This window comes from Eleutherodactylus coqui, chromosome 5 (assembly GCF_035609145.1).
Source record: "Eleutherodactylus coqui strain aEleCoq1 chromosome 5, aEleCoq1.hap1, whole genome shotgun sequence".
NCBI lineage: Eukaryota > Metazoa > Chordata > Amphibia > Anura > Eleutherodactylidae > Eleutherodactylus > Eleutherodactylus coqui.
The window spans coordinates 28738047-28762367 of record NC_089841.1 but is presented as its reverse complement, the minus strand read 5'-3'; the positions used below and the strand labels follow the sequence as shown (position 1 = coordinate 28762367).

The 24321-nt window shown below is 46.4% G+C and overlaps 1 protein-coding gene across 1 annotated transcript; it reads right to left on the bottom strand.

Moving 5' to 3' along the window:
* Window positions 1-46: 46 nt before the first annotated feature.
* Window positions 47-5734, bottom strand: LOC136628728 (zinc finger protein 84-like). The gene is made up of 3 exons (XM_066604829.1): window positions 5515-5734; window positions 3969-4130; window positions 47-2451 (listed from the first exon to the last, which is right to left on the bottom strand). The coding sequence occupies exons 1-3, from the start codon at window positions 5732-5734 to the stop codon at window positions 869-871; spliced, it is 1965 nt and encodes a 654-aa protein (XP_066460926.1). The 3' UTR covers window positions 47-868.
* Window positions 5735-24321: the final 18587 nt, after the last annotated feature.

Below are 24321 nucleotides of genomic sequence, written 5' to 3'. Positions count from 1 at the left end.
TCTGAATTGATAATGCGCATAAGAAGTTTTTCACACTGACACGAGGTTCAGCATGCATAGCTTCCTCAATTCTACCTTTAATGATCGGCGTGTAGCCTATTTTAAGAGTTTAACAAATCCGCCCATCTGGGCAGGTCAAAGATTACATAGATACAACGTATTGTTTAATTATTGGATAAGCATCTTGCAATTCTTCCATCCTCCGGTCATCTGTGATTGGCCATCAGGTGGTGGATGAAATGAGTGGGTTGTCTTGGAGCCACGTGGGGTTCCTTCGATATGATTGGATGTTACATCATGAACTATAAATTGCACAAACCTCCCATGTTATTTGCATACGTTTCCAGTAAAATTGCTTGGGTAATTTCTGCGGTGGCTGTTTCAGACTGCGGTTGTCCGTCTGAGTTAACTGTCCTCCAAAATTGCAAACAGATGGAAAATGTAACGTGTTTATACTATATATTATCTTGTCAGCGTTTTGAGAACAGAAGTTTCATGTTGGCTTCCCCATGTCAGCAGAGTAATGAAAAACAGATATTTCATTGCCTAATAGTATTGTGTAATTGTAAGAATATTATATTTATAGCAAGACAGAAAGCAAATATGTATACCGAATGTTAAATTGACAACTGTCTACTGCCAAGGCCCACCGATCCAAAATATAGAAATACTGGACTTCCACCACACAAGTTTAGAGACGCAGTTATATGCATCAGTGTGAAATAGTCTATGTGCACGGCTGATATAAAGGTGGGATATCTGGATAGTATTTGTTTCTGGATAACAGATGTTTATCAGTAATTACATACATTTACTCATCACTTAGTGCCCTAAATTGCTTCCTTTTTCTTGTGTATGACATGTCACTTTACTTTTTACCTGGGTGAATTTTCTGATGTGTAATAAGGCTTGCTTTATGTGCAAAACATTTCCCACATTCTGAACAAGAAAATGGCTTCTCTCCTGTGTGAATTCTCTGATGTGTAACAAGGTTTGATTTGTTTCTAAAACATTTCTGACATTGTGAACAAGAAAATGGCTTCTCTCCTGTGTGAATTCTCTGATGATCAACCAGAGCTGGTTTCTGTGTAAAACATTTCCCACATTCTGAACAAGAAAACGGCTTCTCTCCAGTGTGAATTCTCTGATGATCAACCAGAGCTGGTTTCTGTGTAAAACATTTCCCACATTCTGAACAAGAAAACGGCTTCTCTCCAGTGTGAATTCTCTGATGTTTAAAAAGGCTTGCTTTATGTGCAAAACATTTCCCACATTCTGAACAAGAAAATGGCTTCTCTCCTGTGTGAATTCTCTGATGTGTAAAAAGGTTTGCTTTCTTTGTAAAACATTTCCCACATTCTGAACAGGTAAATGTCTTCTCTCCTGTGTGAATTCTCTGATGATCAACCAGAGCTGGTTTCTGTGCAAAACATTTCCCACATTCTGAACAGGTAAATGTCTTCTCTCCTGTGTGAATTCTCTGATGATCAACCAGAGCTGGTTTCTGTGCAAAACATTTCCCACATTCTGAACAAGAAAATGTCCTCTCTCCTGTGTGAATTCTCTGATGTGTAAAAAGGTTTGCTTTCTTCGTAAAACATTTCCCACATTCTGAACAAGAAAACGGCTTCTCTCCAGTGTGAATTCTCTGATGTGTAAAAAGGCTTGCTTTATGTGCAAAACATTTCCCACATTCTGAACAAGAAAATGGCTTCTCTCCTGTGTGAATTCTCTGATGTGTAAAAAGGTTTGCTTTCTTTGTAAAACATTTCCCACATTCTGAACAGGTAAATGTCTTCTCTCCTGTGTGAATTCTCTGATGATCAACCAGAGCTGTTTTCTGTGTAAAACTTTTCCCACATTCTGAACAAGAAAACGGCTTCTCTCCTGTGTGAATTCTCTGATGTGTAACAAGGTTTGCTTTCTGTGTAAAACATTTCCCACAATCTGAACAAGAAAATGGCTTCTCTCCTGTGTGAATTCTCTGATGTGAAAAAAGGTTTGCTTTCTGTGTAAAACATTTCCCACAATCTGAACAAGAACGTGGCTTCTCTCCTGTGTGAATTCTCTGATGTGTAACAAGGACTGATTTGAATGCAAAACATTTCCCACATTCTGAACAAGAAAATGGCTTCTCTCCTGTGTGACTTCTCTGATGTGTAAGTAGATGTGATTTAACTCGGAAACGTTCTACACATTTTTTACATGAATACGGCTTCTTCCCTGTGTGGGTTTCTTGATGTTTTCCCCTTCTGTGCCCTTTATCAGTCTGTGATGGATCAGAAGATGGGACCTGTATAAGAGGATCAGATGATGTATTTTGGCTGTGAAGGGCTGAGGGGATATCTGGGATAATGGCAGGTTCTTCATATGTATCTTGTGTGATACCACAATCCTCTGCTTTAGTATCTGCAGATATCAGATCTCCCTCTGAGCTCCCGATACCGTCATCTGCAGAGAGTAAAGCTGATTATTCTTTAATACTACAAACCTTATAAATGATGCTGATATTTTATAACATTTCTATACAAATAACAAGTCATGTAGCAAAATGTAATCATCATCTAAGGGTGCTTTTACACAGGCTGACAGCTGCTAGAGTAATCACTGAAAAGAGCCATTACGGATGACTGTCAGCCCATGTAAACACGGGTCCTGACAGAGCATGTGAGTGAGAATCGCTCACTCATCGAAGTCACTTGGTTTGCAGCTCACTTAAACACTAAGTGATTGTCGGTGCAGAAAACATCACCAGAAACTGCAGATGTGAATCGGGACTTACAAGCAAATTCTGGTTTTCATCAATAACATGGGGGTCCCAGGGGTCTGAAAAAGGGTCATGAAAGGTACTGGACAGCAGAGTCCTGTACAACCTCTGGGTTCCTGTTCCCGGTAGATCTCCGAGCCCAAGCTACAGAAATAGTATATTCCATACAGACGGAGTTCGGCCATTTCTGCACCAAGATCATTTTTTGTTTTTCAAAAAAAAAAACTCGTATAAAATCTCCCATGAAGCCGGATGTCAGGAACACACAGTGTACAGCAAACAGAGCTGCTCATCTATAAGACAGCTTAGTACATACAATAATTCTATATCCTGTCATGTCAGACCAGGACTAGGCCAGGGGCAGGTGACAACCAAGCTGGGTTGCCCCACACATGTTTATGGCCACCTAGTTTGCCCTGATCTCAAAGCTATGGCAGCTCCTGCGGCTACTAGTTCTGACAGTCTTACTCATGGTACTGCTGTGTCCCGCTCTCTCTCACAGGCTGAAAGAGTGACCTCCCTCCCGGCTCCAGTGTTCACTGTAGTTGAGTGACCGCGTCGGGGGGAAAGAAGTGAGGTCACATTGTGAGCCGGTGAGAGAGCACACAACACAACTGAGAATGATGGGGAAAAGTGGAGGATAATGGGGTCTGTTCAGGTACATTGATGAGCATGGGGGCTGTTTGGGGTACAGTGGAATATGATGTGAGCATTTTGGAGGATGATAGGGACTGTTTGCAGGACCTTGGAGGATGAGGGAGTAGTTTGGGGGACATAAAAGTATGATGCCTTCATTTGGAGATGGACATGAATTATATGGAATTAAATCTTTTGGTGTTTAAACTTTGCTCTTGGGCCCATAGGACTCTAGCTATACCAATGTTCGGAGTCTCAGAGGAAGTCGCATTACTAACTGAGGCAACAGCAGGGGGCACTATTACATAAAGGAAGATCACAACGGTGGGGGGGAGGGGTGGAAATATTACCTAGTGAAACTATAGTGGGCAGCTTGATGGGGAGAGTGCGCTGAAAGAAGGTCTGGCCCCATAGATAAGAAAATATAATATTATATTTATCCCGGTGGGGGAGGGGCATTCTTAGTTTTGCTCTAGGTCGCCATGGAATCTACATAGCTATCTGCAGCCGGTGACCGAGGAGAAACTGTGACTCTTCTCTGCTGTATTTAGTGGTTACTACTCACCTGGGCGGTTACCTGTAGGAATCCCCTCTTTACATCGCTGATCGCCCCTCACATTTTTCTCTGTAGCATTAATATTGGTTAAATCTTCATCCTGGAACAAAAGCTGTGAGACAAATGTTGTAAGAGTCAGCAGACGGTTGGAGGAGTCATGTGGAAGGTTTTACATCACTAGAAATGATCATTAATCATCATGATGACCAAAAATGACCTGACAGCAGTAGTTATCAGAGTCATGTCAAAGTGGGTGCAGATTTACTTAGATTACAACTGCTCGTTAAAGGGATTCTGTCACCGGGTTCATGACATTTGATTTGAAGCTCATCTAACATAGTAAAATAGTATGCTAGGCTGAAAAAAGACAAGTGCCCATCCACTTCAGCCCGTTTCCACCCACTCCTGCATGTTGATCCAGAGGAAGGCGGCAAAAAAAAAAAACCCTAATGGAGGCAGTAGCCAATTTGCTCATTTTTTGGAGGAAAAAATTCCTTCTCAACTCCATTGTGTCAATCAGAACAATCACTGGATCAACATTTGAAAAAGTTCCTACCTGCCTCTAAGACGGATGATTGGAAGATACCCGGATCACAACCCTTCCGGTTATTAAATGTCTATACCCTGTAATATCGTAGCACTCTAAAAAGACATCTAGTTCCCTCAAACTCCTCGATCGATTTTGTCACTTCCACAGGCAGAGAGTTCCAGGGTCTCACTGCTCTTACAGTTAAGAACCCCCTTCTGAGTTGGTGATAAAACCTTCTTTCCTTTAGACGTAGAGGATCCCCTCTTGTCACCGTCGCAGTTCTGGTGTCCCTGGTTCCCAATTCTGACATGACTGGGGTCCTTAGGCCAAGTGATAACATTTTTAATTAGATACGGAGGTTATCAATGCGAAGTTGTATGTCCTTATGGAATGAAGTAGGGTTATCACCCTGGGTCATTCAGAGGTCCAAGGGAATTGTCGTATGCTCTCACCCCAGGAAAATGTAGAAGCGACAGTTCTGCCCAATGAGTCTGGTAGGGGATTCCTGCATATAAATAGTGTTCAAATTAAATGGGACACATACACAAGAGCTTGGAGGTATTTAAACCCTTTCCAGTCACTGACTCCCCGGGACCAGGGGTAGAAATTATAAGCGGGTCTAGAGGACCATACATTGTGAGCGCAGTTAGACTAAACTATCACTTTGAGGTAGCCTCTAATATCATTGATTGTCATCTGCTCGCCATTCTGGGACACGAGCCTTCACCCAGAATTTTTGTTTTGCGTGCATGGTTTAAGTGGTCTGCCCTGAGCGTAAAGGCAGGATTGTATGTGTGTGGAGTAACTACAGCTGGCTATAATGCATATGTTGGGTGTTGGCTGTGCTTTTGTGCAGGCTACTAATGTATTTGTTTTATATTGGGAATGCATCACACAAGAAGGTAGACCCTCACTCTCACAACAGGCGAGGATCCCAAAATTGGCATTTATGGGCTGTAGAAGAGAGGAGACCACGGCACTCACAAAAACAACCCGCGGGATAAAAGATTTTAGATAGGAAGTCACCAGTATCTTGTACGAAGGAGAGAGCATTGTTGGCAAAAGGACGTAGTATTTTATCAAGGAATATTGCTGTTTGTGAAGATAGAACCACATGCTGAGACAATTGGTCTCCAAGGGGGTTCAACAAATCATTATGAATTTTAGGTAGGATGTAGAGGGTTGGAGATTTAGGATGTAGGACCTCAATGAAGCGAAGGAGTTTGGCATCAATGGTGCCATTCATCATAGCATCATTCAGTAAAATTCTGAATTTGAAGTCGAGGAGTGGGATCAGACTTCAATGCTTCATAATTGTCGCATGACCTCATTAAGATATTTAGTAGTGTCCATTACCACAAACGCCCCGCCCTTATCAGCTGCTTTTATTGTGATAGTTGTATCATTAGATAAAGATTAGAGATGAGCGAACGTACTAGTCCGAGCTTGATGCTCGGGCGAATATTAGGGTGTTCGGGATGCTCGTTACTCTTAACGAGCACCACGCGGTGTTCGGGTTACTTTCACTTTCATCTCTGAGACGTTAGCGCGCTTTTCTGGCCAATTGAAAGACAGGGAAGGCATTACAACTTCCGCCTGTGACGTTCAAGCCCTATACCACCCCCCTGCTGCGAGTGGCTGGCGAGATCAGATGTCACCCGAGTATAAAAATCGGCCCCTCCCGCGGCTCGCCACAGATGCGTTCTGACATAGCTGAGGGAAAGTGCTGTTGTGTTGGAGCTGCTGTAGGGAGAGTGTTAGGAGTGAGTGTAGGCTTCAAGAACCCCAACGGTCCTTCTTAGGGCCACATTTAACCGTGTGCAGTACTGTGCAGGCTGCTGTTAGCAGTGTTGCATTTTTTTTTTTTTCAAAATCGGCTGTGCAGAGCATTGCGCCCTGCAGTAATACTACAGGGACAGAATTGTGTAGGCAGGGCCAGAAGACATATATTATTGATTGAATATAGTCAGTGGGCCTTTTCTTTAAACAAAAAGGGAAACATTCTATTTGGCCTGCCTCTGACAGTCCTCAGCGTTCTGGGTACGTGTGTGGTGGGTGGAGAACGTAAAGAAATCATACGCAGCCAGCTACGTTTAACAGCAGGCTTGCGCCAATTTATTTCCTGCCTGGGAAATCAAATCACTGGTAATACAGCATGCTGAGGGGTAGGGGTAGGCCTAGAGGACGTGGACGCGGCCGAGGACGCGGAGGGCCAAGTGAGGGTGTGGGCACAGGCCGAATTCCTGATCCAGGTGTATCGCAGCCGACTGCTGCGCGATTACGAGAGAGGCATGTTTCTGGCGTCCCCACATTCATCGCACAATTAATGGGTCCACGCGGGAGACCTTTATTAGAAAATGAGCAGTGTGAGCAGGTCCTGTCGTGGATGGCAGAAAGTGCTTCGAGCAACCTATCGTCCACCCACAGTTCTGCGCCATCCACTGCTGCAAATCCGAATCCTCTGTCTGCTGCTCCTCCTTCCTCCCAGCCTCCTCACTCCACTACAATGACACATGCTCAGGAGCGGGAAGACTCCCAGGAACTGTTCTCGGGCCCCTGCTCAGATTGGGCAGCAGTGGTTCCTCTCCCACCAGAGGAGTTTATCGTCACTGATGCCCAACCATTGGAAAGTTCCCGGGGTCCGGGGTATGAGGCTGGGGACTTCCGGCAACTGTCTCAAGACCTTTCAGTGGGTGAGGAGGACGATGACGATGAGACACAGTTGTCTATCACTGAGGTAGTAGTAAGGGCAGTAAGTCCGAGGGAGGAGCGCACAGAGGATTCTGAGGAAGAGCAGCAGGACGATGAGGTGACTGACCCCACCTGGTTTGCAACGCCTACTCAGGACAGGTCTTCAGAGGGGGAGGCAAGGGCAGCAGCAGGGCAGGTTGCAAGAGGCAGTGCGGTGGCCAGGGGTAGAGGCAGGGCCAGATTGAATAATCCACCAACTGTTTCCCAAAGCGCACCCTCGCGCCATGCCACCCTGCAGAGGCCAAGGTGCTCTAAGGTCTGGCAGTTTTTCACAGAGACGCCTGACGACCGATGAACAGTGGTGTGCAACCTTTGTCGCGCCAAGATCAGCCGGGGAGCCACCACCAACAGCCTCACCACCACCACCAGCATGCGCAGACATATGATGGCCAAGCACCCTACAAGGTGGGACGAAGGCCGTTCACCGCCTCCGGTTTGCACCGCTGCCTCTCCCCCTGTGCCCCAACCTGCCACTGAGATCCAACCCCGCTCTGAGGACACAGGCACTACGGTCTCCTGGCCTTCACCCACACCCTCACCTCCGCTGTCCTCGGCCCCATCCAGCAATGTCTCGCACCGCACCGTCCAGCCGTCGCTAGCGCAAGTGTTTGAGCGCAAGCGCAAGTACGCCGCCACGCACCCGCAAGCTCAAGCGTTAACCGTCCACATAGCCAAATTTATCAGCCTTGAGATGCTGCCGTATAGGGTTGTGGAAACTGAGTCCTTCAAAAGTATGATGGCGGCGGCGGCCCCGCGCTACTCAGTTCCCAGTCGCCACTACTTTTCCCGATGTGCCGTCCCAGCCCTGCACGACCACGTCTCCCGCAACATTGTACGCGCCCTCACCAACGCGGTTACTGCCAAGGTCCACTTAACAATGGGCACGTGGACAAGCACAGGCGGGTAGGGCCACTACATCTCCCTGACGGCACATTGGGTGAATTTAGTGGAGGCTGGGACAGAGTCAGAGCCTGGGACCGCTCACGTCCTACCCACCCCCAGAATTGCGGGCCCCAGCTCGGTGGTGGTATCTGCGGCGGTGTATGCTTCCTCCACTAAAGCACCCTCCTCCTCCTCCTACGCAACCTCTGTCTCGCAATCAAGATGTGTCAGCAGCAGCGCGTCGCCAGCAGTCGGTGTCGCGCGTCGTGGCAGCACAGCGGTGGGCAAGCGTCAGCAGGCCGTGCTGAAACTACTCAGCTTAGGAAATAAGAGGCACACGGCCCACGAACTGCTGCAGGGTCTGACAGAGCAGACCGACCGCTGGCTTGCGCCGCTGAGCCTCCAACCGGGTATGGTCGTGTGTGACAACGGCCGTAACCTGGTGGCGGCTCTGCAGCTCGGCAGCCTCACGCACGTGCAATGCCTGGCCCACGTCTTTAATTTGGTGGTTCAGCACTTTCTGAAAAGCTACCCACGCTTGTCAGATCTGCTCGGAAAGGTGCGCCGGCTCTGCGCACATTTCCGCATATCCCACACGGACGCTGCCACCCTGCGGACCCTGCAACATCTGTTTACTCTGCCAGTGCACCGACTGCTGTGCGACGTGCCCACACGGTGGAACTCTACGCTCCACATGTTGGCCAGGCTCTATGAGCAGCGTAGAGCTATAGTGGAATACCAACTCCAACATGGGCGGCGCAGTGGGAGTCAGCCTCCTCAATTATTTTCAAAAGAGTGGGCCTGGTTGGCAGACATCTGCCAGGTCCTTCGAAACTTTGAGCAGTCTACCCAGGTGGTGAGCGGCGATGCTGCAATCATTAGCGTCACCATTCCTCTGCTATGCATCTTGAGAAGTTCCCTGCAAAGCATAAAGGTAGACGCTTTGCGCTCGGAAACAGAGCCGGGGGAAGACAGTATGTCACTGGATAGTCAGAGCACCCTCCTGTCTATATCTCAGCGCGTTCAGGAGGAGGAGGAGGAGCATGAGGAGGATGAGGAGGAGGGGGAAGAGACAGCTTGGCCGACTGCTGACGGTACCCATGCTGCTTGCCTGTCATCCTTTCAGCGTGTATGGCCTGAGGAGGAGGAGGAGGAGGATCCTGAAAGTGATCTTCCTAGTGAAGACAGCCATGTGTTGCGTACAGGTACCCTGGCACACATGGCTGACTTCATGTTAGGATGCCTTTCTCGTGACCCTCGCGTTACACGCATTCTGGCCACTACGGATTACTGGGTGTACACACTGCTCGACCCACGGTATAAGGAGAACCTTTCCACTCTCATTCCCGAAGAGGAAAGGGGTTCGAGAGTGTTGCTATACCACAGGACCCTGGCGGACAAGCTGATGGTAAAATTCCCATCCGACAGCGCTAGTGGCAGAAGGCGCAGTTCCGAGGGCCAGGTAGCAGGGGAGGTGCGGAGATCGAGCAGCATGTACAGCACAGGCAGTGCAACAGTCTTTAAGGCCCTGGACAGATTTATGGCTCCCCAGCAAGACTGTGTCACCGCTCCCCAGTCAAGGCTGAGTCGGCGGGAGCACTGTAAAAGGATGGTGAGGGAGTACGTAGCCGATCGCACGACCGTCCTCCCTGACGCCTCTGCCACCTACAACTACTGGGTGTCGAAGCTGGACTCGTGGCCTGAACTCGCGCTGTATGCCCTGGAGGTGCTTGCTTGTCCTGCGGCTAGCGTCTTGTCAGAGAGGGTGTTTAGTGCGGCTGGGGGAATCATCACGGATAAGCGTACCCGCCTGTCAACCGACAGTGCCGACAGGCTTACACTCATAAAGATGAACAAAGCCTGGATTTCCCCAGACTTTTCTTCTCCACCAGCGGACAGCAGCGATACCTAAGCAATACGTAGGCTGCACCCGCGGATGGAAGCATCGTTCTCTCTCACCATCCAAAACGGGGACATTTCTGCTTCATCAATCTGTATATAATATTCCTCCTCCTCCTCCTGCTCCTCCTCCTGAAACCTCACGTAATCACGCCGAACGGGCAATTTTTCTTAGGGCCACAAGGCTCACTCACATAATTTTTCTAAACAATTTTTATACGTTTCAATGCTCTTAAAAGCGTTGAAACTTTAACTTGAACCAATTTTTCGTTCAACTGGGCTGCCTCCAGGCCTAGTTACCACTTAAGCCACATTAACCAAAGCGATTAATGGGTTTTCACCTGCCATCTTGGTTGGGCATGGCCAATTTTTTCTGAGGTACATTACTACTGTTGGTACACCAATTTTTTTGGGCCCTCACCTACAGTGTAATCATAGTAATTTCTATGTTCTTCGCCTGCACTCATGGTACAGAAAGGTGTGTGGGGTTGGCCTACACTTTAGCTACATAAATGTAACTGGGGCCTTGTCTATACTGCAGCTACTGAAATGTGAAAGAGACTTATCTCCCTAAACTGTTGCAATGGGAATGTTACTGGAGCCTGTCTTGAGTGCTACTATTACTGAAATGGAACTAAGACTGCACTCCCCCTATACTGCTGCTAGTGATATGTTAGTGGGGCCTGTCCCTAATGCTACCGCTGAAATGTTAATAATTGTGGGCTCTGCCTATACCGCTGCTAATGGTATGTCACTGGGGTGTGGAAACAGAGGCTTCACAAAGACATGATGGCGGCGAGGCCATTTCCCACCAACGCTGTTACTGTTAAGGTGCATATAACCACGGACACGTGTAGAGGACACATAGTGCCTCCAAAACATCCCCCTCCTCCTCCAACAATGAAAACATTCTTGGCAAATACCTTTTGCATTGGTCCGTCTGGTGGCAGTCCAAGAATTTCACCTTTAACGACACAAGAGAGCACCACCACCATCCCCCCGCCACGGCCCACTTAATCCTGGCCACATTCCGAAAACCAACTACATAAAACCGCGCTACCAGGTCCGCAGTCACCACCACATTACCACCAACGAGGTTACTGTTAAGGTACATATTACCAGTCAGTCTGGGGCATGCAGTGTGGGCCGAAGCCCACCTGTATTAAGCACGACATTACTACCTCAGCTGTGTTGGGCAATGCAATGGGATATTTCTATGTACCGCCGGTGGCTTCCTGGCACCCACCCATGCTGTGGGTCCACAGGGAATTATAAATGCATCTGTTTCCACTTCTAAAGAACCCCAGTCTGACTGGGGCATGCAGTGTGGTCCGAAGCCCACCTGCATTAAGCACGACATTACTACCTCAGCTGTGTTGGGCAATGCAATGGGATATTTTTATGTACCGCCGGTGGCTTCCTGGCACCCACCCATGCTGTGGGTCCACAGGGAATTATAAATGCATCTGTTTCCACTTCTAAAGAACCCCAGTCAGACTGGGGCATGCAGTGTGGGCCGAAGCCCACCTGCATTAAGCACGACATTACTACCTCAGCTGTGTTGGGCAATGCAATGGGATATTTTTATGTATCGTCGGTGGGTTCCAGGCAGCCACCCATGCTGTCGGTCCACAGGGACTTCACAATAGGGAGTTGTACCTGCCTGTGTCTATTAATTAAAAACCGCGGTCTGACTGGGGCATGCAGACACCTTGACAGAATGAATAGTGTGTGGCACATAGGTTCCCCATTGCTATGCCCACGTGTGCAGCTCCTGATGGCGGTGGCACAGGATTATATTTCTCATTGCTTCTGTACAGCATTGTGGGCTATCGCCCCGCCCCTTTTAAAAAGGGTCGCTGCCTAGCCGTGCCAACCCTCTGCAGTGTGTGCCTGCGGTTCCTCCTTATGGCAGACGCACTTATAAATAGACATGAGGGTGGTGTGGCATGAGGGCAGCTGAAGGCTGCGCAGGGACACTTTGGTGTGCGCTGTGGACACTGGGTCGTGCGAAGGGGGGGTTGGGCAGCATGTAACCCAGGAGAAGTGTCATGCAGGCAGTGATTGTGCTTTGTTGGAGGTAGTGTGGTGCTTAGCTAAGGTATGCATTGCTAATGAGGGCTTTTCAGAAGTAAAAGTTGTTGGGAGGGGGGGGGGCCACTCTTGCCGCTATTGTGGCTTAATAGTGGGACCTGTGAACTTGAGATGCAGCCCAACATATAGCCCCTCGCCTGCCCTATCCGTTGCTGTGTCGTTCCCATCACTTTCTTGAATTGCCCAGATTTTCACACATGAAAACCTTAGCGAGCATCGGCGAAATACAAAAATGCTCGGGTCGCCCATTGACTTCAATGGGGTTCGTTATTCGAAACGAACCCCCGAGCATCGCGATAATTTCGTCCCGAGTAACGAGCACCCGAGCATTTTGATGCTCGCTCATCTCTAATAAAGATCTTAAAGCATCAAATTCACATTTACTCATGTTTGGGTTCCCAAATTTGGATTTACCATCAAAACACTTTAACTTTGCCACATCTTTTTGGACCAACGCAATGTAGGCCTCAGGGCAGGGATTGGAACAAGGAGGTAAATAGTGGCTTTTGTTGTGCAGACCACACCCACCAGGGAAAAGCCCCCACGGCTTTTTTCTTTGTCTTTTTTTAGGATCTTCATTTGGTCCATGTTCCAGCCCTTTTTTCCCCTGACATCTTTACCACAGTCCATCATGAGCATCACCGTATATTTTTCATGCATGTGTTAATTTCTGTATGGTTTTTCACCTGACACCATTTCTGGTCTATTCCACTTATATATTGCTATATTGCCGGTTTTCATTACATCTATTACTCCTTATTAGTATGTTTTTACTATATACTTCTCTAGATGACGCCTAACGTTCACGCATCACTTGTTACTATGCACTCACTGCTACTACACGACACGTTGACGTCACACGCACGGTCACGTGAACCCCGTCTTTCTCACGTGATCGGACGCTGCCACATGATCACCGCTCATAGCTTCTGCTGTGTATAGCTCTACCATATTGATACACAGTGCGTCTACGTCATGACGCCTGCGCCTTGTTTAGCCCCGATCTTACCGGCAGCTGGTGCTTTTCCTTGTCTGCATCTATTTAACTATACTGTGGTTTATACCCTATTATGCTGCTATATGACTGCTAGGCACACAATTTACATAGGCTACCTACATAATAATAGAAATAAATCTTGGCATTTGTATAGCGCCAGCTTGTTGCGCAGTGCTCTTAGGTAGCTATTGCTTGTTACCCCCCCCCCCCCCCCTCCACCCCCACCAGGCTGGCTGCTCATTTTGCCGGTCTCGGAGGGATAGGTCGGCCTTGAGCTGGAGTCATGCGGGGATCGTACCTGCAGCCTTTGGGTCGTGGGCACGAGCTTTCACTCTGCACCACACATGTCATAGCTGTGGCACACGTGACGCTGACGCTTAAGTCTTGGAAATAATTTTTCCTCCCCCCCCCCCCCGAGTGGATTTTTATCCCGCGGGTTGTTTTTGGGAGTGCCGTGGTCTCCTCTCTTCTACAGCCTATAGTTATTATGGACTTCCAACGTGCACCACGGGGAGCTGACTCTCGCTCTGTTATCCTGTCTAATGATGCACCAGGATTTGCTCCAGGTTTTGTGTCCTACACAGATGATGAAATTGAAAAATTACTGGCTGATACTCCTGACGAGAACTTTGCACTCAATCTTCCTACTTCTGATATGCTGATGAACAAATGGGAACAAGTGAACAAGAAAATAGTTACATCTAATTTACACATGATTACGCTAAAACAATATTATAAAGCAGGACGTATTCCAAGAGGCTTGAGACCTAATACTCAGCCTACTTTATTGAGACATAATACCCAGTTTTGTAAAAAATGTGAAGCTATTGTTATTAGATTCTCATTCGACATCATCCTATTAAATATAGAATTTTTACAACATGAAGTTAAGTCTCTACAAGAAAATTTTCTTCGATTGAGTCTGAGATCACCAGTAAAGTAACTCAACAAGACTGGGATTCTCGACGTATGAAATTTGACTCCTTCTTGAAGGGATTCAAGGAAGATCTGGAGGATCGAAAACGATCCAAATGGTTTCGCGACCAACATGACTATGAAGAGGGTGCTGTCTTTTCTTGGCAGGCATTAAAGACTCACCATAGGCAAGGTCCTCAAAGGAACAGAGCTAGATCTAGAGGAAGAAGAACCGACATCAAGGCCACCACTAGGACGATCGACGTCGAATCTAGTCTAGTGGTGAATATATCTTCCAGACCGTTGTCCGCCACCGAAAGTAAGGTACTCGCTAAGGGTCTATCTTTCTGCCCAAAAACTGGGTATATGGACTGGTTTCAGCTTGACCTTGATTTTAAAAGATTCTTCCGCAATTTGCGGTTGAGAAATACTTTCTCTGATAAATCCAGTGGTGCTGTTGCGCAGACCAACCCCCGTGGGGGCTTTTCCCTGGTGGGTGTTGGTCTGCGCAACAAAAGCCACTATTTATCTCCTTGTTCCAATCCCTGCCTTGAGGCCTACGTTGCATTGGTCCAAAAAGATGTGGCAAAGTTAAGGTGTTTTGATGGTAAATCCAAATTTGGGAACCCAAACATGAGTAAATGTGAATTTGATGCTTTAAGATCTTTATTTAATGATACAAATATCACAATAAAAGCAGCTGATAAGCTGATTAGCACTTCCAAAAACTGCACTGCCTTGTCCGCACCTATGAGTCCCATAAACTAAATTTAAGGGCTCATAGGAGCTGAAGCGCTGAATCCAGCGATGCAAGTCCTATACTTATTCTCCTTGGTATTCCCCTGCTGTCCGCAGGTATGCCAAGGAGAGTAAGCATATGCTCACTATCACATGGTCGAGAAAATCACGAGACTTGTGCAGTGCGGGAAGGGAAAAAAATCACTGCGTGTTCTATCTTTTTGCTTTCCTCAGAGCACGTTGCATATACTTTTCAATGACACAGGAAACCACATCCCGCGGCATGCGATGCAATGCTTCCAACTGAAAACAATGGCAAACATTTGCCGATCGCTACTTCCCAGAAGTGATGGGAGGCGTTTTTGCCATGAAAATGCCTTGCATCGGCAGTTAAACGCATCATCTCTGTATCTTAGATTACTGATGGTTCTTCCATCTATTTTCAACCCAATACCCTGATCATTTATGTCCAGCCACCTCAGGATCACTGCCGCATAGAGACAAGACAGGAAAGACAACAAAAATTTCCTGAACGCCTGATGCAGGAGCCTTGAATTGGCCTTTAAGAAGGGTCAAACAAGGGAATTATTTGCCATTTTGAAAAAGATGAAGAAGCCTTTCTCTGCCTGCCAAGCAGCCATAAAGGACCACAATGGGAATGAAATCCGTGACCAGCAAGACATGAAGAAGAGATGGAAAGAATATACAGAAGGACTATAAGTCAGCGCAACAGTGACCATGCAGAGGAACATGGGAGCCAAGAGGATCTGGAACCAGACCTGTTGGAAAGTGAAGTAGGCGATGAGGCAGCTACCAGACAGCAAAACATCTGGCATCAATAGAATCATTGCAGAGCTGCTCTAACCAGTCCAGAGAGCCGCACTAATAACACTATGGCGGACAATCTGGAGCACCTGTATATGGCCAAAGGATTGGGAAAGATCAGTTTCATCTCACTGCCTAAGAAGGGTGATGTCAAGGACTGTAGATACTATAGAACAATCTCTCTGATTCCCCATGCTAGCAAGGTGCTTCACCAAAATCATTTAGGGGCATTTAGACAATATCATTGACCAGTAAATTCCTGATATAAAAGCTGGATTCTGCAAGGGTAGAGGGACCCAGGGCCACATCACAAACCTGAGGTGGATCATGGGAAAGGCAAGAGGCCATTAGAACAAACAGCAGTATCATTCACTAAACCGCACAGCTTTGCCAGTCTGTTTGAACAAATGGCCGATTTGTGGTAAACCCATGTCAGAATGGAATTTTGTTCCCCTTGCAGCCAACCTGTGGCTGATACATGTGAGCTCACCCTTCAGAAGGTTCCTTATGGCATTCAGTTTGTGAGAAGAAGAACTATGGAAAACTATAGATCCCAAGACCCCCAAATACAGACCCTGTGCCAGACCCTAACCTAAATAGAGACCCAAGCCTAGATCCACCCTAAACACAGATACCAAGTCAGACCCTCTCGTAAAAAAAGACCCCGGGTCAATGCCTTTTTGAATGAAACCCCCCTTAAATACGGAACCCAGTCCAGATCCCACCTAAATACACAGCAATCTAGACCCTCCATAACCCTTTAGGGTATGTTCAAAAGGCAGAATTTGCAATAGAAGTTCCAATAGATGGCCTGCATTATTTTATTCCTTCATTAGCACAGGGAAAATCAGTTGATGTTACATCTACTTTCCAAGAGAAAACAGATGCAAAATAGTAATTGAATAGTTCAGCCTTCTCAACGTCATTTTAAACCAATTCTTTAAACCCCTGACACTTTTACTGAACCCCACCATACTTCTGGGTGACGTTATTTTGGCTGGCTGCCCATAGAAGGTCCAGTAGGAAGCCTCTTGTCTGAGTGGGTTATGTTCTAACTACCGCGTTTCCCTGAAAATAAGACACCCCCTGAAAGTAAGACATAGTAAGACATTTGGAGAAGTCCCAAATATAAGGCCCCCCCCGATAGTAAGGCATAGTAAAGTGTGTTTGTATGTAAGCATGCCCAATGAACAGAACACCAGAGCATGCAGCTATGATTCTTTTTAGCCCGCCGCTGCTGTCCCCTACCTTCACCGTCCGTTGCAGAGCAGCTGCATGCAGGATATGAAGACAGTCACCTGCCACCCGATGTTCCCGATGTTTCACGGCCATCGCTTGTAAATGTGCAGGCAAGTCAAGAGGACTGTCCCCTGCTGCCATCCCCGTTGTCTCTAACCTCCAGATGTGTCGGTAGATCTGCAGTCTGCCGTTACCCCTTCTCCTGCTGCCGTTATCCTGTCCCTGCTGTGCTGTACGAGTGTGCTGTCATGAGCTCCCCCTGCTGGCTGGAAAATGCCATACTGTATGTTCTGTTCCTGCTGTACACGTCTGCTGTGATGAGCTCCCCCTGGTGGCCGGAAGCTGCAATACCATCCCTGATTACAAGTGGTACAGAACCTTCTGTCGGTGATACGGTACCGGTAATTAAAGTCTGCACTACTTAGAGGGCCAGCGAAACCCACATGGGCAAACCAACACCCATTCAAATGGGAAAAACATTCCATACAATACTTGGGGATTCAACTCACAAAAAACCCTTCTGCACTCTACAACACAAACATTGAACCATATGTCAAAAAACTAGAAACGACCCTAAATGTATGGAAGAACTTTACGGTCTCCTTTTTGGGGAGAATCAACCTCTTAAAAATGGTAGAATTCCCACGATTACTATATATCCTGCATTCACTCCCCATATTTCTAAAATTGAAAGACATAAAGAAGATCAACTATCTATATAGAAAATTTATCTGGGGAGGGGGAAGACCACGCATTGCCCTTAAAACCCTACATAAGCATAAGGATAACGGCGGCACCAATCTACCAAATATAAGGGACTATAACCTAGCAGCACAAGCGCGATTTATCCATGACTGGATTTATTCCAAGTCGCACTTTACAAACACGCCACTAGAACAAATGATGGCCAAGCCAACACAATTACAAAATATACTCCACCAACCATACTCAGAATTGCCAAAACAAATCAAACACAATCCCCTGATACTAGCGGCATGGAAAGCATGGAATAAACTACGTAGAGACAGTCAAACGTCACCACACATATCCCCACACCTGTCATTCATAAACAACTCCAATTTTCAGGACGGAAAACCCCACAACATCTTTTTTGAATGGAAAGCACACGGGTTGGACTCAATAGATAAATTACTGCACAAAAGGGAAAGAAGAATCCTAACTCATGCAGAAACAAAACAAAAATACCCCGAAATCCCTATTCCACTGTTCTCATACCTACAGGCCAGACACTGTATCACAGGTCTTACACCGCAGTTCCAAGAATATGACTGGACACAGACAGGAGACACTTGGATCTCCAAGAAAACGGGAGCACGGGGAATGATATCTAAAATATACAGAGCAATAAGGAATATGAGGGAAGAAGAGGACATCGATCCAGGGGTTGGGAAATGGGCTCTGGACAACCCAGACCTCACACCCACATTAATTAAGGAATCCCTAGTGTCAGCTCACAAATGCCTGCCATCGGCCAGGTTTCTGGAGATGAGACTACAGATAGTCCACAGATCATACCTCACCCCAATTAAGGGATTTTACATGGGAATTTACGACACCCCAAACTGTTTCAAATGCCAGGAACCAAACACTAATCTATACCACAGCCTGTGGACATGCCCTCTAATAAAAAACTTCTGGTCCCGAATACGCGAATACACTACAACACACCTGACAAACTTCTGCCCACAAGAACCAGCATGGGCAATATTTGGATATCTAGACCCCAAGACATATCATTGTGCCAGGGGAGTAAGAAAGTTGCCACACTTTATAGCAGCAGCAGGCTTAAAGGAGATGTCCCGAGGCAGCAAGTGGGTCTATACACTTCTGTATGGCCATAATAATGCACTTTGTAATGTACATTGTGCATTAATTATGAGCCATACAGAAGTTATCAAAAGTTTTATACTTACCTGCTCCGTTGCTAGCGTCCTCGTCTCCATGGAGCCGACTAATTTTTGGCCTCCGATGGCCAAATTAGCCGCGCTTGCGCAGTCCGGGTCTTCTGCAGTCTTCTATGGGGCTCCGTGTAGCTCCGTGTAGCTCCGCCCCGTCACGTGCCGATTCCAGCCAATCAGGAGGCTGGAATCGGCAGTGGACCGCACAGAAGAGCTGCGGTCCACGGAGGAAGAGGCCATCTTCAGCGGTGAGTAGAGAAGTCACCGGAGCGCGGGGATTAAGGTAAGCGCTCCGGTGAGCTTTCTTTACCTCCCTGCATCGGGGTTGTCTCGCGCCGAACGGGGGGGGGGTTGAAAAAAAAAAAAACCCGTTTCGGCGCGGGACAACCCCTTTAAAAACCATCCTACAGACCTGGGTGCAACCAACAGGCCCCCCATTCAGATTGTTCCTGGAAAAACTTGCATTCTTATTTCAAATGGACTGGGCGGAAACTTCATTATTTAAGGAGAAAATGGTACAAACTTTCTTCGAAACATGGGGAAGTTTCATCCAATTAATGCCACAGAGAGTAAAAGAAAAACAAAAAAATTGCTTTCACCACACCTATTGGTTCCGGGAGCAAGCGGCAGTGGGGGACACACCAATATAGGGTAAATCACTGGTCGTGCCGTGGCCGTGCGGGGCCTCTATACCTTTCGAAGATCTCCAGCACGAAGTTCGAAAGACTAAGTGTATAAATACCAATTGGGTCAAAAGTTTGGTTTAATGCAAATGTTCTCTCCCCTCCCCCCCCCCCCCCGTCCCTTCTTGCCAGACCGACCCCCCCCCCCTCTCTCTCCCCCCCCTCCCTTTTTTTTTTTTTTGTGAGTGTCTTTCCTTCCCTTCCTTTCGTCTCGACTCCCCGACCCCTCATGCCCCTCCCTAACTCTCCCAGTTATATAAAAATGTTATGTAAAAGTGAATTAGGACGACATTTTTATTTGTGAAGTTAAAACAGCAAATTCAACTGCAATGTCAAAGTTTGTCCTGATTCAACCAATAAAAACAGTTTAAAAAAAAAAAATTAAAGTCAGCAGACAGGTACGTTACTTTACAGCCCTTATTTTTTATGGCTCTGTGTGTGAGTCAGGCAACCTGTGTGTGATTCTTAAGGCTGGGTTCTCACAGAGCGTATTTCCAGCGGAAATCTCGCGGTTTGGCCACAGCGATAAACAGCGAGATTTCCGCCGGGAAAGCGCTGCTTCAAAACCCACGGTACTTAGCCGCGGGTTTTGAAGCAACCTGGCCGTACGCTTTTCCGTTTCTGTGGCCAGTGAATCCGCACCACAACACTGGCTTCTCCCAGCTTTGCCGTGACAGATTCGCTGTCCCATGTGGACGAGATTTCTGAGATATTTCGTCCACAAAGATGGCCAATTGAGGGATTAGCGGCCACAGACTGATTTGCCACGGCGAAATAAGACACCCCCTGAAAATAAGACCTAGCGCATATTTGGGAGCAAAAATTAATATAAGACACGTCTTCTTTTCGGGGAAACAGGGTACTCAGATTGCTACATAGCTGCAGGTCTAGAAACTGGACATACAGTAGATATTAGATGGCGACTCAATGATACCCTCAGGTACATCATACACATGTATATTTAACATGGCTAAAGACACTGTATGTTATGTGGTTTCAATTCGGAACATCTCAGATTTACTGCGCTTTATGTTCATCCCAAAAAGTCAGTTTTACAGTAAGCATAATTCTTGTGTGATGGACCCTACCAGACAAGCTCTTTAGAGGGGGATACGGAGACTCCTATCACAGTTACAGCTGATGATTAGCAGTTCTTGTCAAACATTTATAACGAAAGAGATGACAGTTCAGCCACCTGACTGTATACTTGTGGTCTATAGCTTATTTAGGTGAATGCAGAAGTTAATAATACCACCTCCCAGCAGGCAGAGATGGTACTAACTAATCATGTAATATTGATGCACCATAGGATTGATTGCTTAGAAGAGTGGAAGACAAAGCAGGGGCAGATCTTAACATCAGAACAGTGCCTGGTAAGTAGACAGAAGACTGCACTCCATGGAAGTAACTGCAATGTGTATAGGAAATATTCAGAGACATTTAGAACACAGCAGAAAAGCAGAGGAGGGGTACAGGGATGGGAAAATGTGGTTTTTTTGCCAGAGTGGTGCTTTAGCCCCTTAGTGACGAAGCCTGTTTGCGCCTTAGTAACGGAGGCAAATTTTGGAAATCTGACATGCGTCACTTAACATATCATAACTCCGTAAAGGTTTTGCATATCCCAGTGATTCTGATAGTGTTTTTTCGCCACATATTATACTTTAATTAGGTGGTAAAAATAGACCCACAGAATTTGTCTTTTTCACATTTTCAACTGTAATATCTCAAATATGTGCAAACATATTGGACCACTTTTTGCCAAGATATATATTTCCATCTCTTTACTTTATTCTGGACGCACGTTTGAAAAACTGTCATTTTTTTAACCATTTAGGAGACGTACAAATTTAACATTAATTGTCAACATTTTGAGGAACACTTTATTTTCCGGCACCAAGCCAAGATTGTAAAGGCTCATAGGTGTCAGAATTATAGATAACCCCACAAGTGAGCCCATTTTAAAAACTACACCCCTTAGTGTATTCACTGAGGGGGGTCAGGAGTATTTTGACCCCACAGTTTCTGGGAATTAATGCAATTTAGAGTAGGAAAAATAAAATTTCACATTTTTGCAAATACATAATTTTTTACACAGGATTTTTTTTATAGTGCACATGAAAGTAAGGATTTACACCTCAAAATGCATACCCCCATTTATCCCGTGTTCAGAAACATACCTATTGTGGCCCTAATCTTCTGTCCGTATGCACAACGGGGCCCTAACCGAAAGCAGCAGTGGGTGGTTTTCAGAACAGACATTTTGGTTGAAGGTGTTTCAGGCCCCATTGCACACTGGTAGACGCCTTGAGCGGCCGAAACGATAGAGAACCCCCACAAATGACCTCATTTTAAAAACTACACCCCTTAATGCATTCATCTGGGGGTGTACTGCGTATTTTGACTCCACCGTTTTTAAATGAATCGAAGCAAAGCAGAAGGAAAAAACTGTGATTTTTGTATTTTTGGCAATTATGTCATTTTAAAAATAGGTTTTTTTTCTACAGCATACATAGGAATGAAGACATTCACCCCAAAATGTATACCCCCATTTGTCCTGTGTTCAGAAACATACCCATTGTGGCCCTAATTTTCTCTCTGGATGCACAACGGGGCCCAAACTGAACGGAGCGTCAAACTTTAACTGTCTTTTAACTTTTACGTGATCGCCATTATCCATTGGATAATAGCCATCACGTGACCGAAGACCACTCACTGCGGCCCCCTATGACATCTCCATGCTCTTGGCTACCTTTAGTAGCCAGGAGCAAGGAGATTTAAATTTCCCCTTGCCCTCCCCAGCTTCTGCGCTTGCGTCTGCCATTTTGGCGACAGGCGAATGCCCCAAAACTGGGGAAAGGTCCACAGATAAGGATCCCGTCAGGGGACATCGCCGGTGGCGTTATTTAAGTAATTTCACCTCCCCTCACGGATCCGATCCGTGACGGGGGGTGAAAATTGAGGTCTTTTCTACTTTTACGCGATCGCCGTTATCCATTGGATAACGGTGATCACGTGACTGGGAACAGTGTACCATGACACCCCATGAAATCTCCAGGCTCTTGGCTACATTTAGTAGCCAGGTGCGGGGAGATTTTAACCCCTTCCCGCTCCAGGATGTACCGGTACGTCGTGGGAGCCTGGTACTTCCCGTAACAGGATGTACCGGTACGTCCTGGGGATAGTGCGAGATCACATAAGATCCCGCGCTATCCCGCAGCGGGCGGGAGCCAGCTGTCAGTCACAGCCGGCGTCCTGCTGCAACAGCGGGGGGGCATCGGAGATGCGCAGTAGCTCTGCCATGCCTTATAACAGCGATCATCGGTACAGTGATGTAAGTCCCTCAGAGGGACTCAAATAGTATAAAAAAAAAGAAAAGAAAAGTGTAAAAAAAATAAAAATGTAAAATAAAAATGTAAAAAACCCCCTTTTTTATGCTTTTTCTAATATTAGCATAAAAAATGGGAAAAAAAAATTAAAACCCCACATATTGGGTATTGACGCGTCCGTAACGACGTGTACAAAAAGTTGAACACGCTTTTTATTTTGTACGACAAAAAGCGTAAAAACAAAAAAAAACCGCTAAAAAACAGAGGCAAAATGCTAATTTTTAGCATTTTGCCTCCCAAAAAAATGCAATAAAAGTGATCAAAAAAGCCGTACATTCCCCAAAATGGTACCAATAAAAACTACAGCTCGTCTCGCAAAAAATAAGCCCTCATAGAACTCCGTACATAGAAAAATAAAAAAGTTACAGGACTTTGAATGCAGCTATAGAGGAAAAAAAAAAGATTTCCAAAAAAAAAGGGGGTTTTATTGCAAAAAAAGTGTAAAAACCTAAAAAAAAATAACAATTTTGGTATCGTTGTTACCGTATCGACCCGCAGAAAAAAGTTAGTGTGTCATTTATGCTGCATGATTAACGCTGTAAAAAAAACAAAAAAAAATCTATGGCAGAATTGATGCGTTTTCTCTCCCTGTTATCATAAAAAAAAAAAATTTTACGATATAGTCAATGTACCCAAAAGTGGCACCGATAAAAACTACAGCTCGCCACGCAAAAAACAAGTCCTTATAAGGCCAGGTCGACGGAAAAATAAAAAAGTTATGGCTTTTGAAAAATTGAGATGGAAAAATACCAAAAAAAAACAATCGCTTGGTCCTCAACGCCAAAATAGGCCGTGTCATTAAGGGGTTAAATTACCCCGCCAATCTGTGGCTTTTGCGCCTGCGTCCGCCATTTTGGCGATGGACGCGTGCGCAGAAGCTGGGAAGGTCCGCGGATAAATCTGGGGGCTTTAGGTACCTAATTTCATCCCCCCTCATGGATATGATCCATGAGGGGAGATGAAACAAACTTTTCTTATTTTTTTTTTTTCACTTTTTAAACTTTTTTATTAACTTTTACATGATCGCTGCTATCCAATGGATAGCAGCGATCATGTGACCGGGAACCGCATACAGCGGCTTCCAGTGACAGCTCCCTGCTCTCGGCTACTCACACTAGCCGGGAGCAGGGAGTTAAAAAAATTCCCGGAGACTCACGGCTCTCTGCGCATGCGCGTGACGTAATGCGTCTGGCGCGCAGATGCCAGGAAGAAAGAAGATGATGCCGGACGGTGCAAAGGACAGGGGGGGGGGGGGGGGGGGGGGGGGAGTACTCTCAGCTCCCCTTACGGATCTGATCCGTTACGGGAGCTGAAATCTCAACTGCTTTTAACTTTTTGGTAACTTTACCGGTGATCGCGTGACCGGGGGTGGAGTCCCGCGGTCCTGGATGACAGCTCCATGCTGTCGACTACCTCCGGTAACCGGCAGCATGGAGCTATCACGTCCTGAGCATGCCAAGCTTTCATTCCTAGAGGAGGCATGTTTTTACGTCCTCTAGGAATTA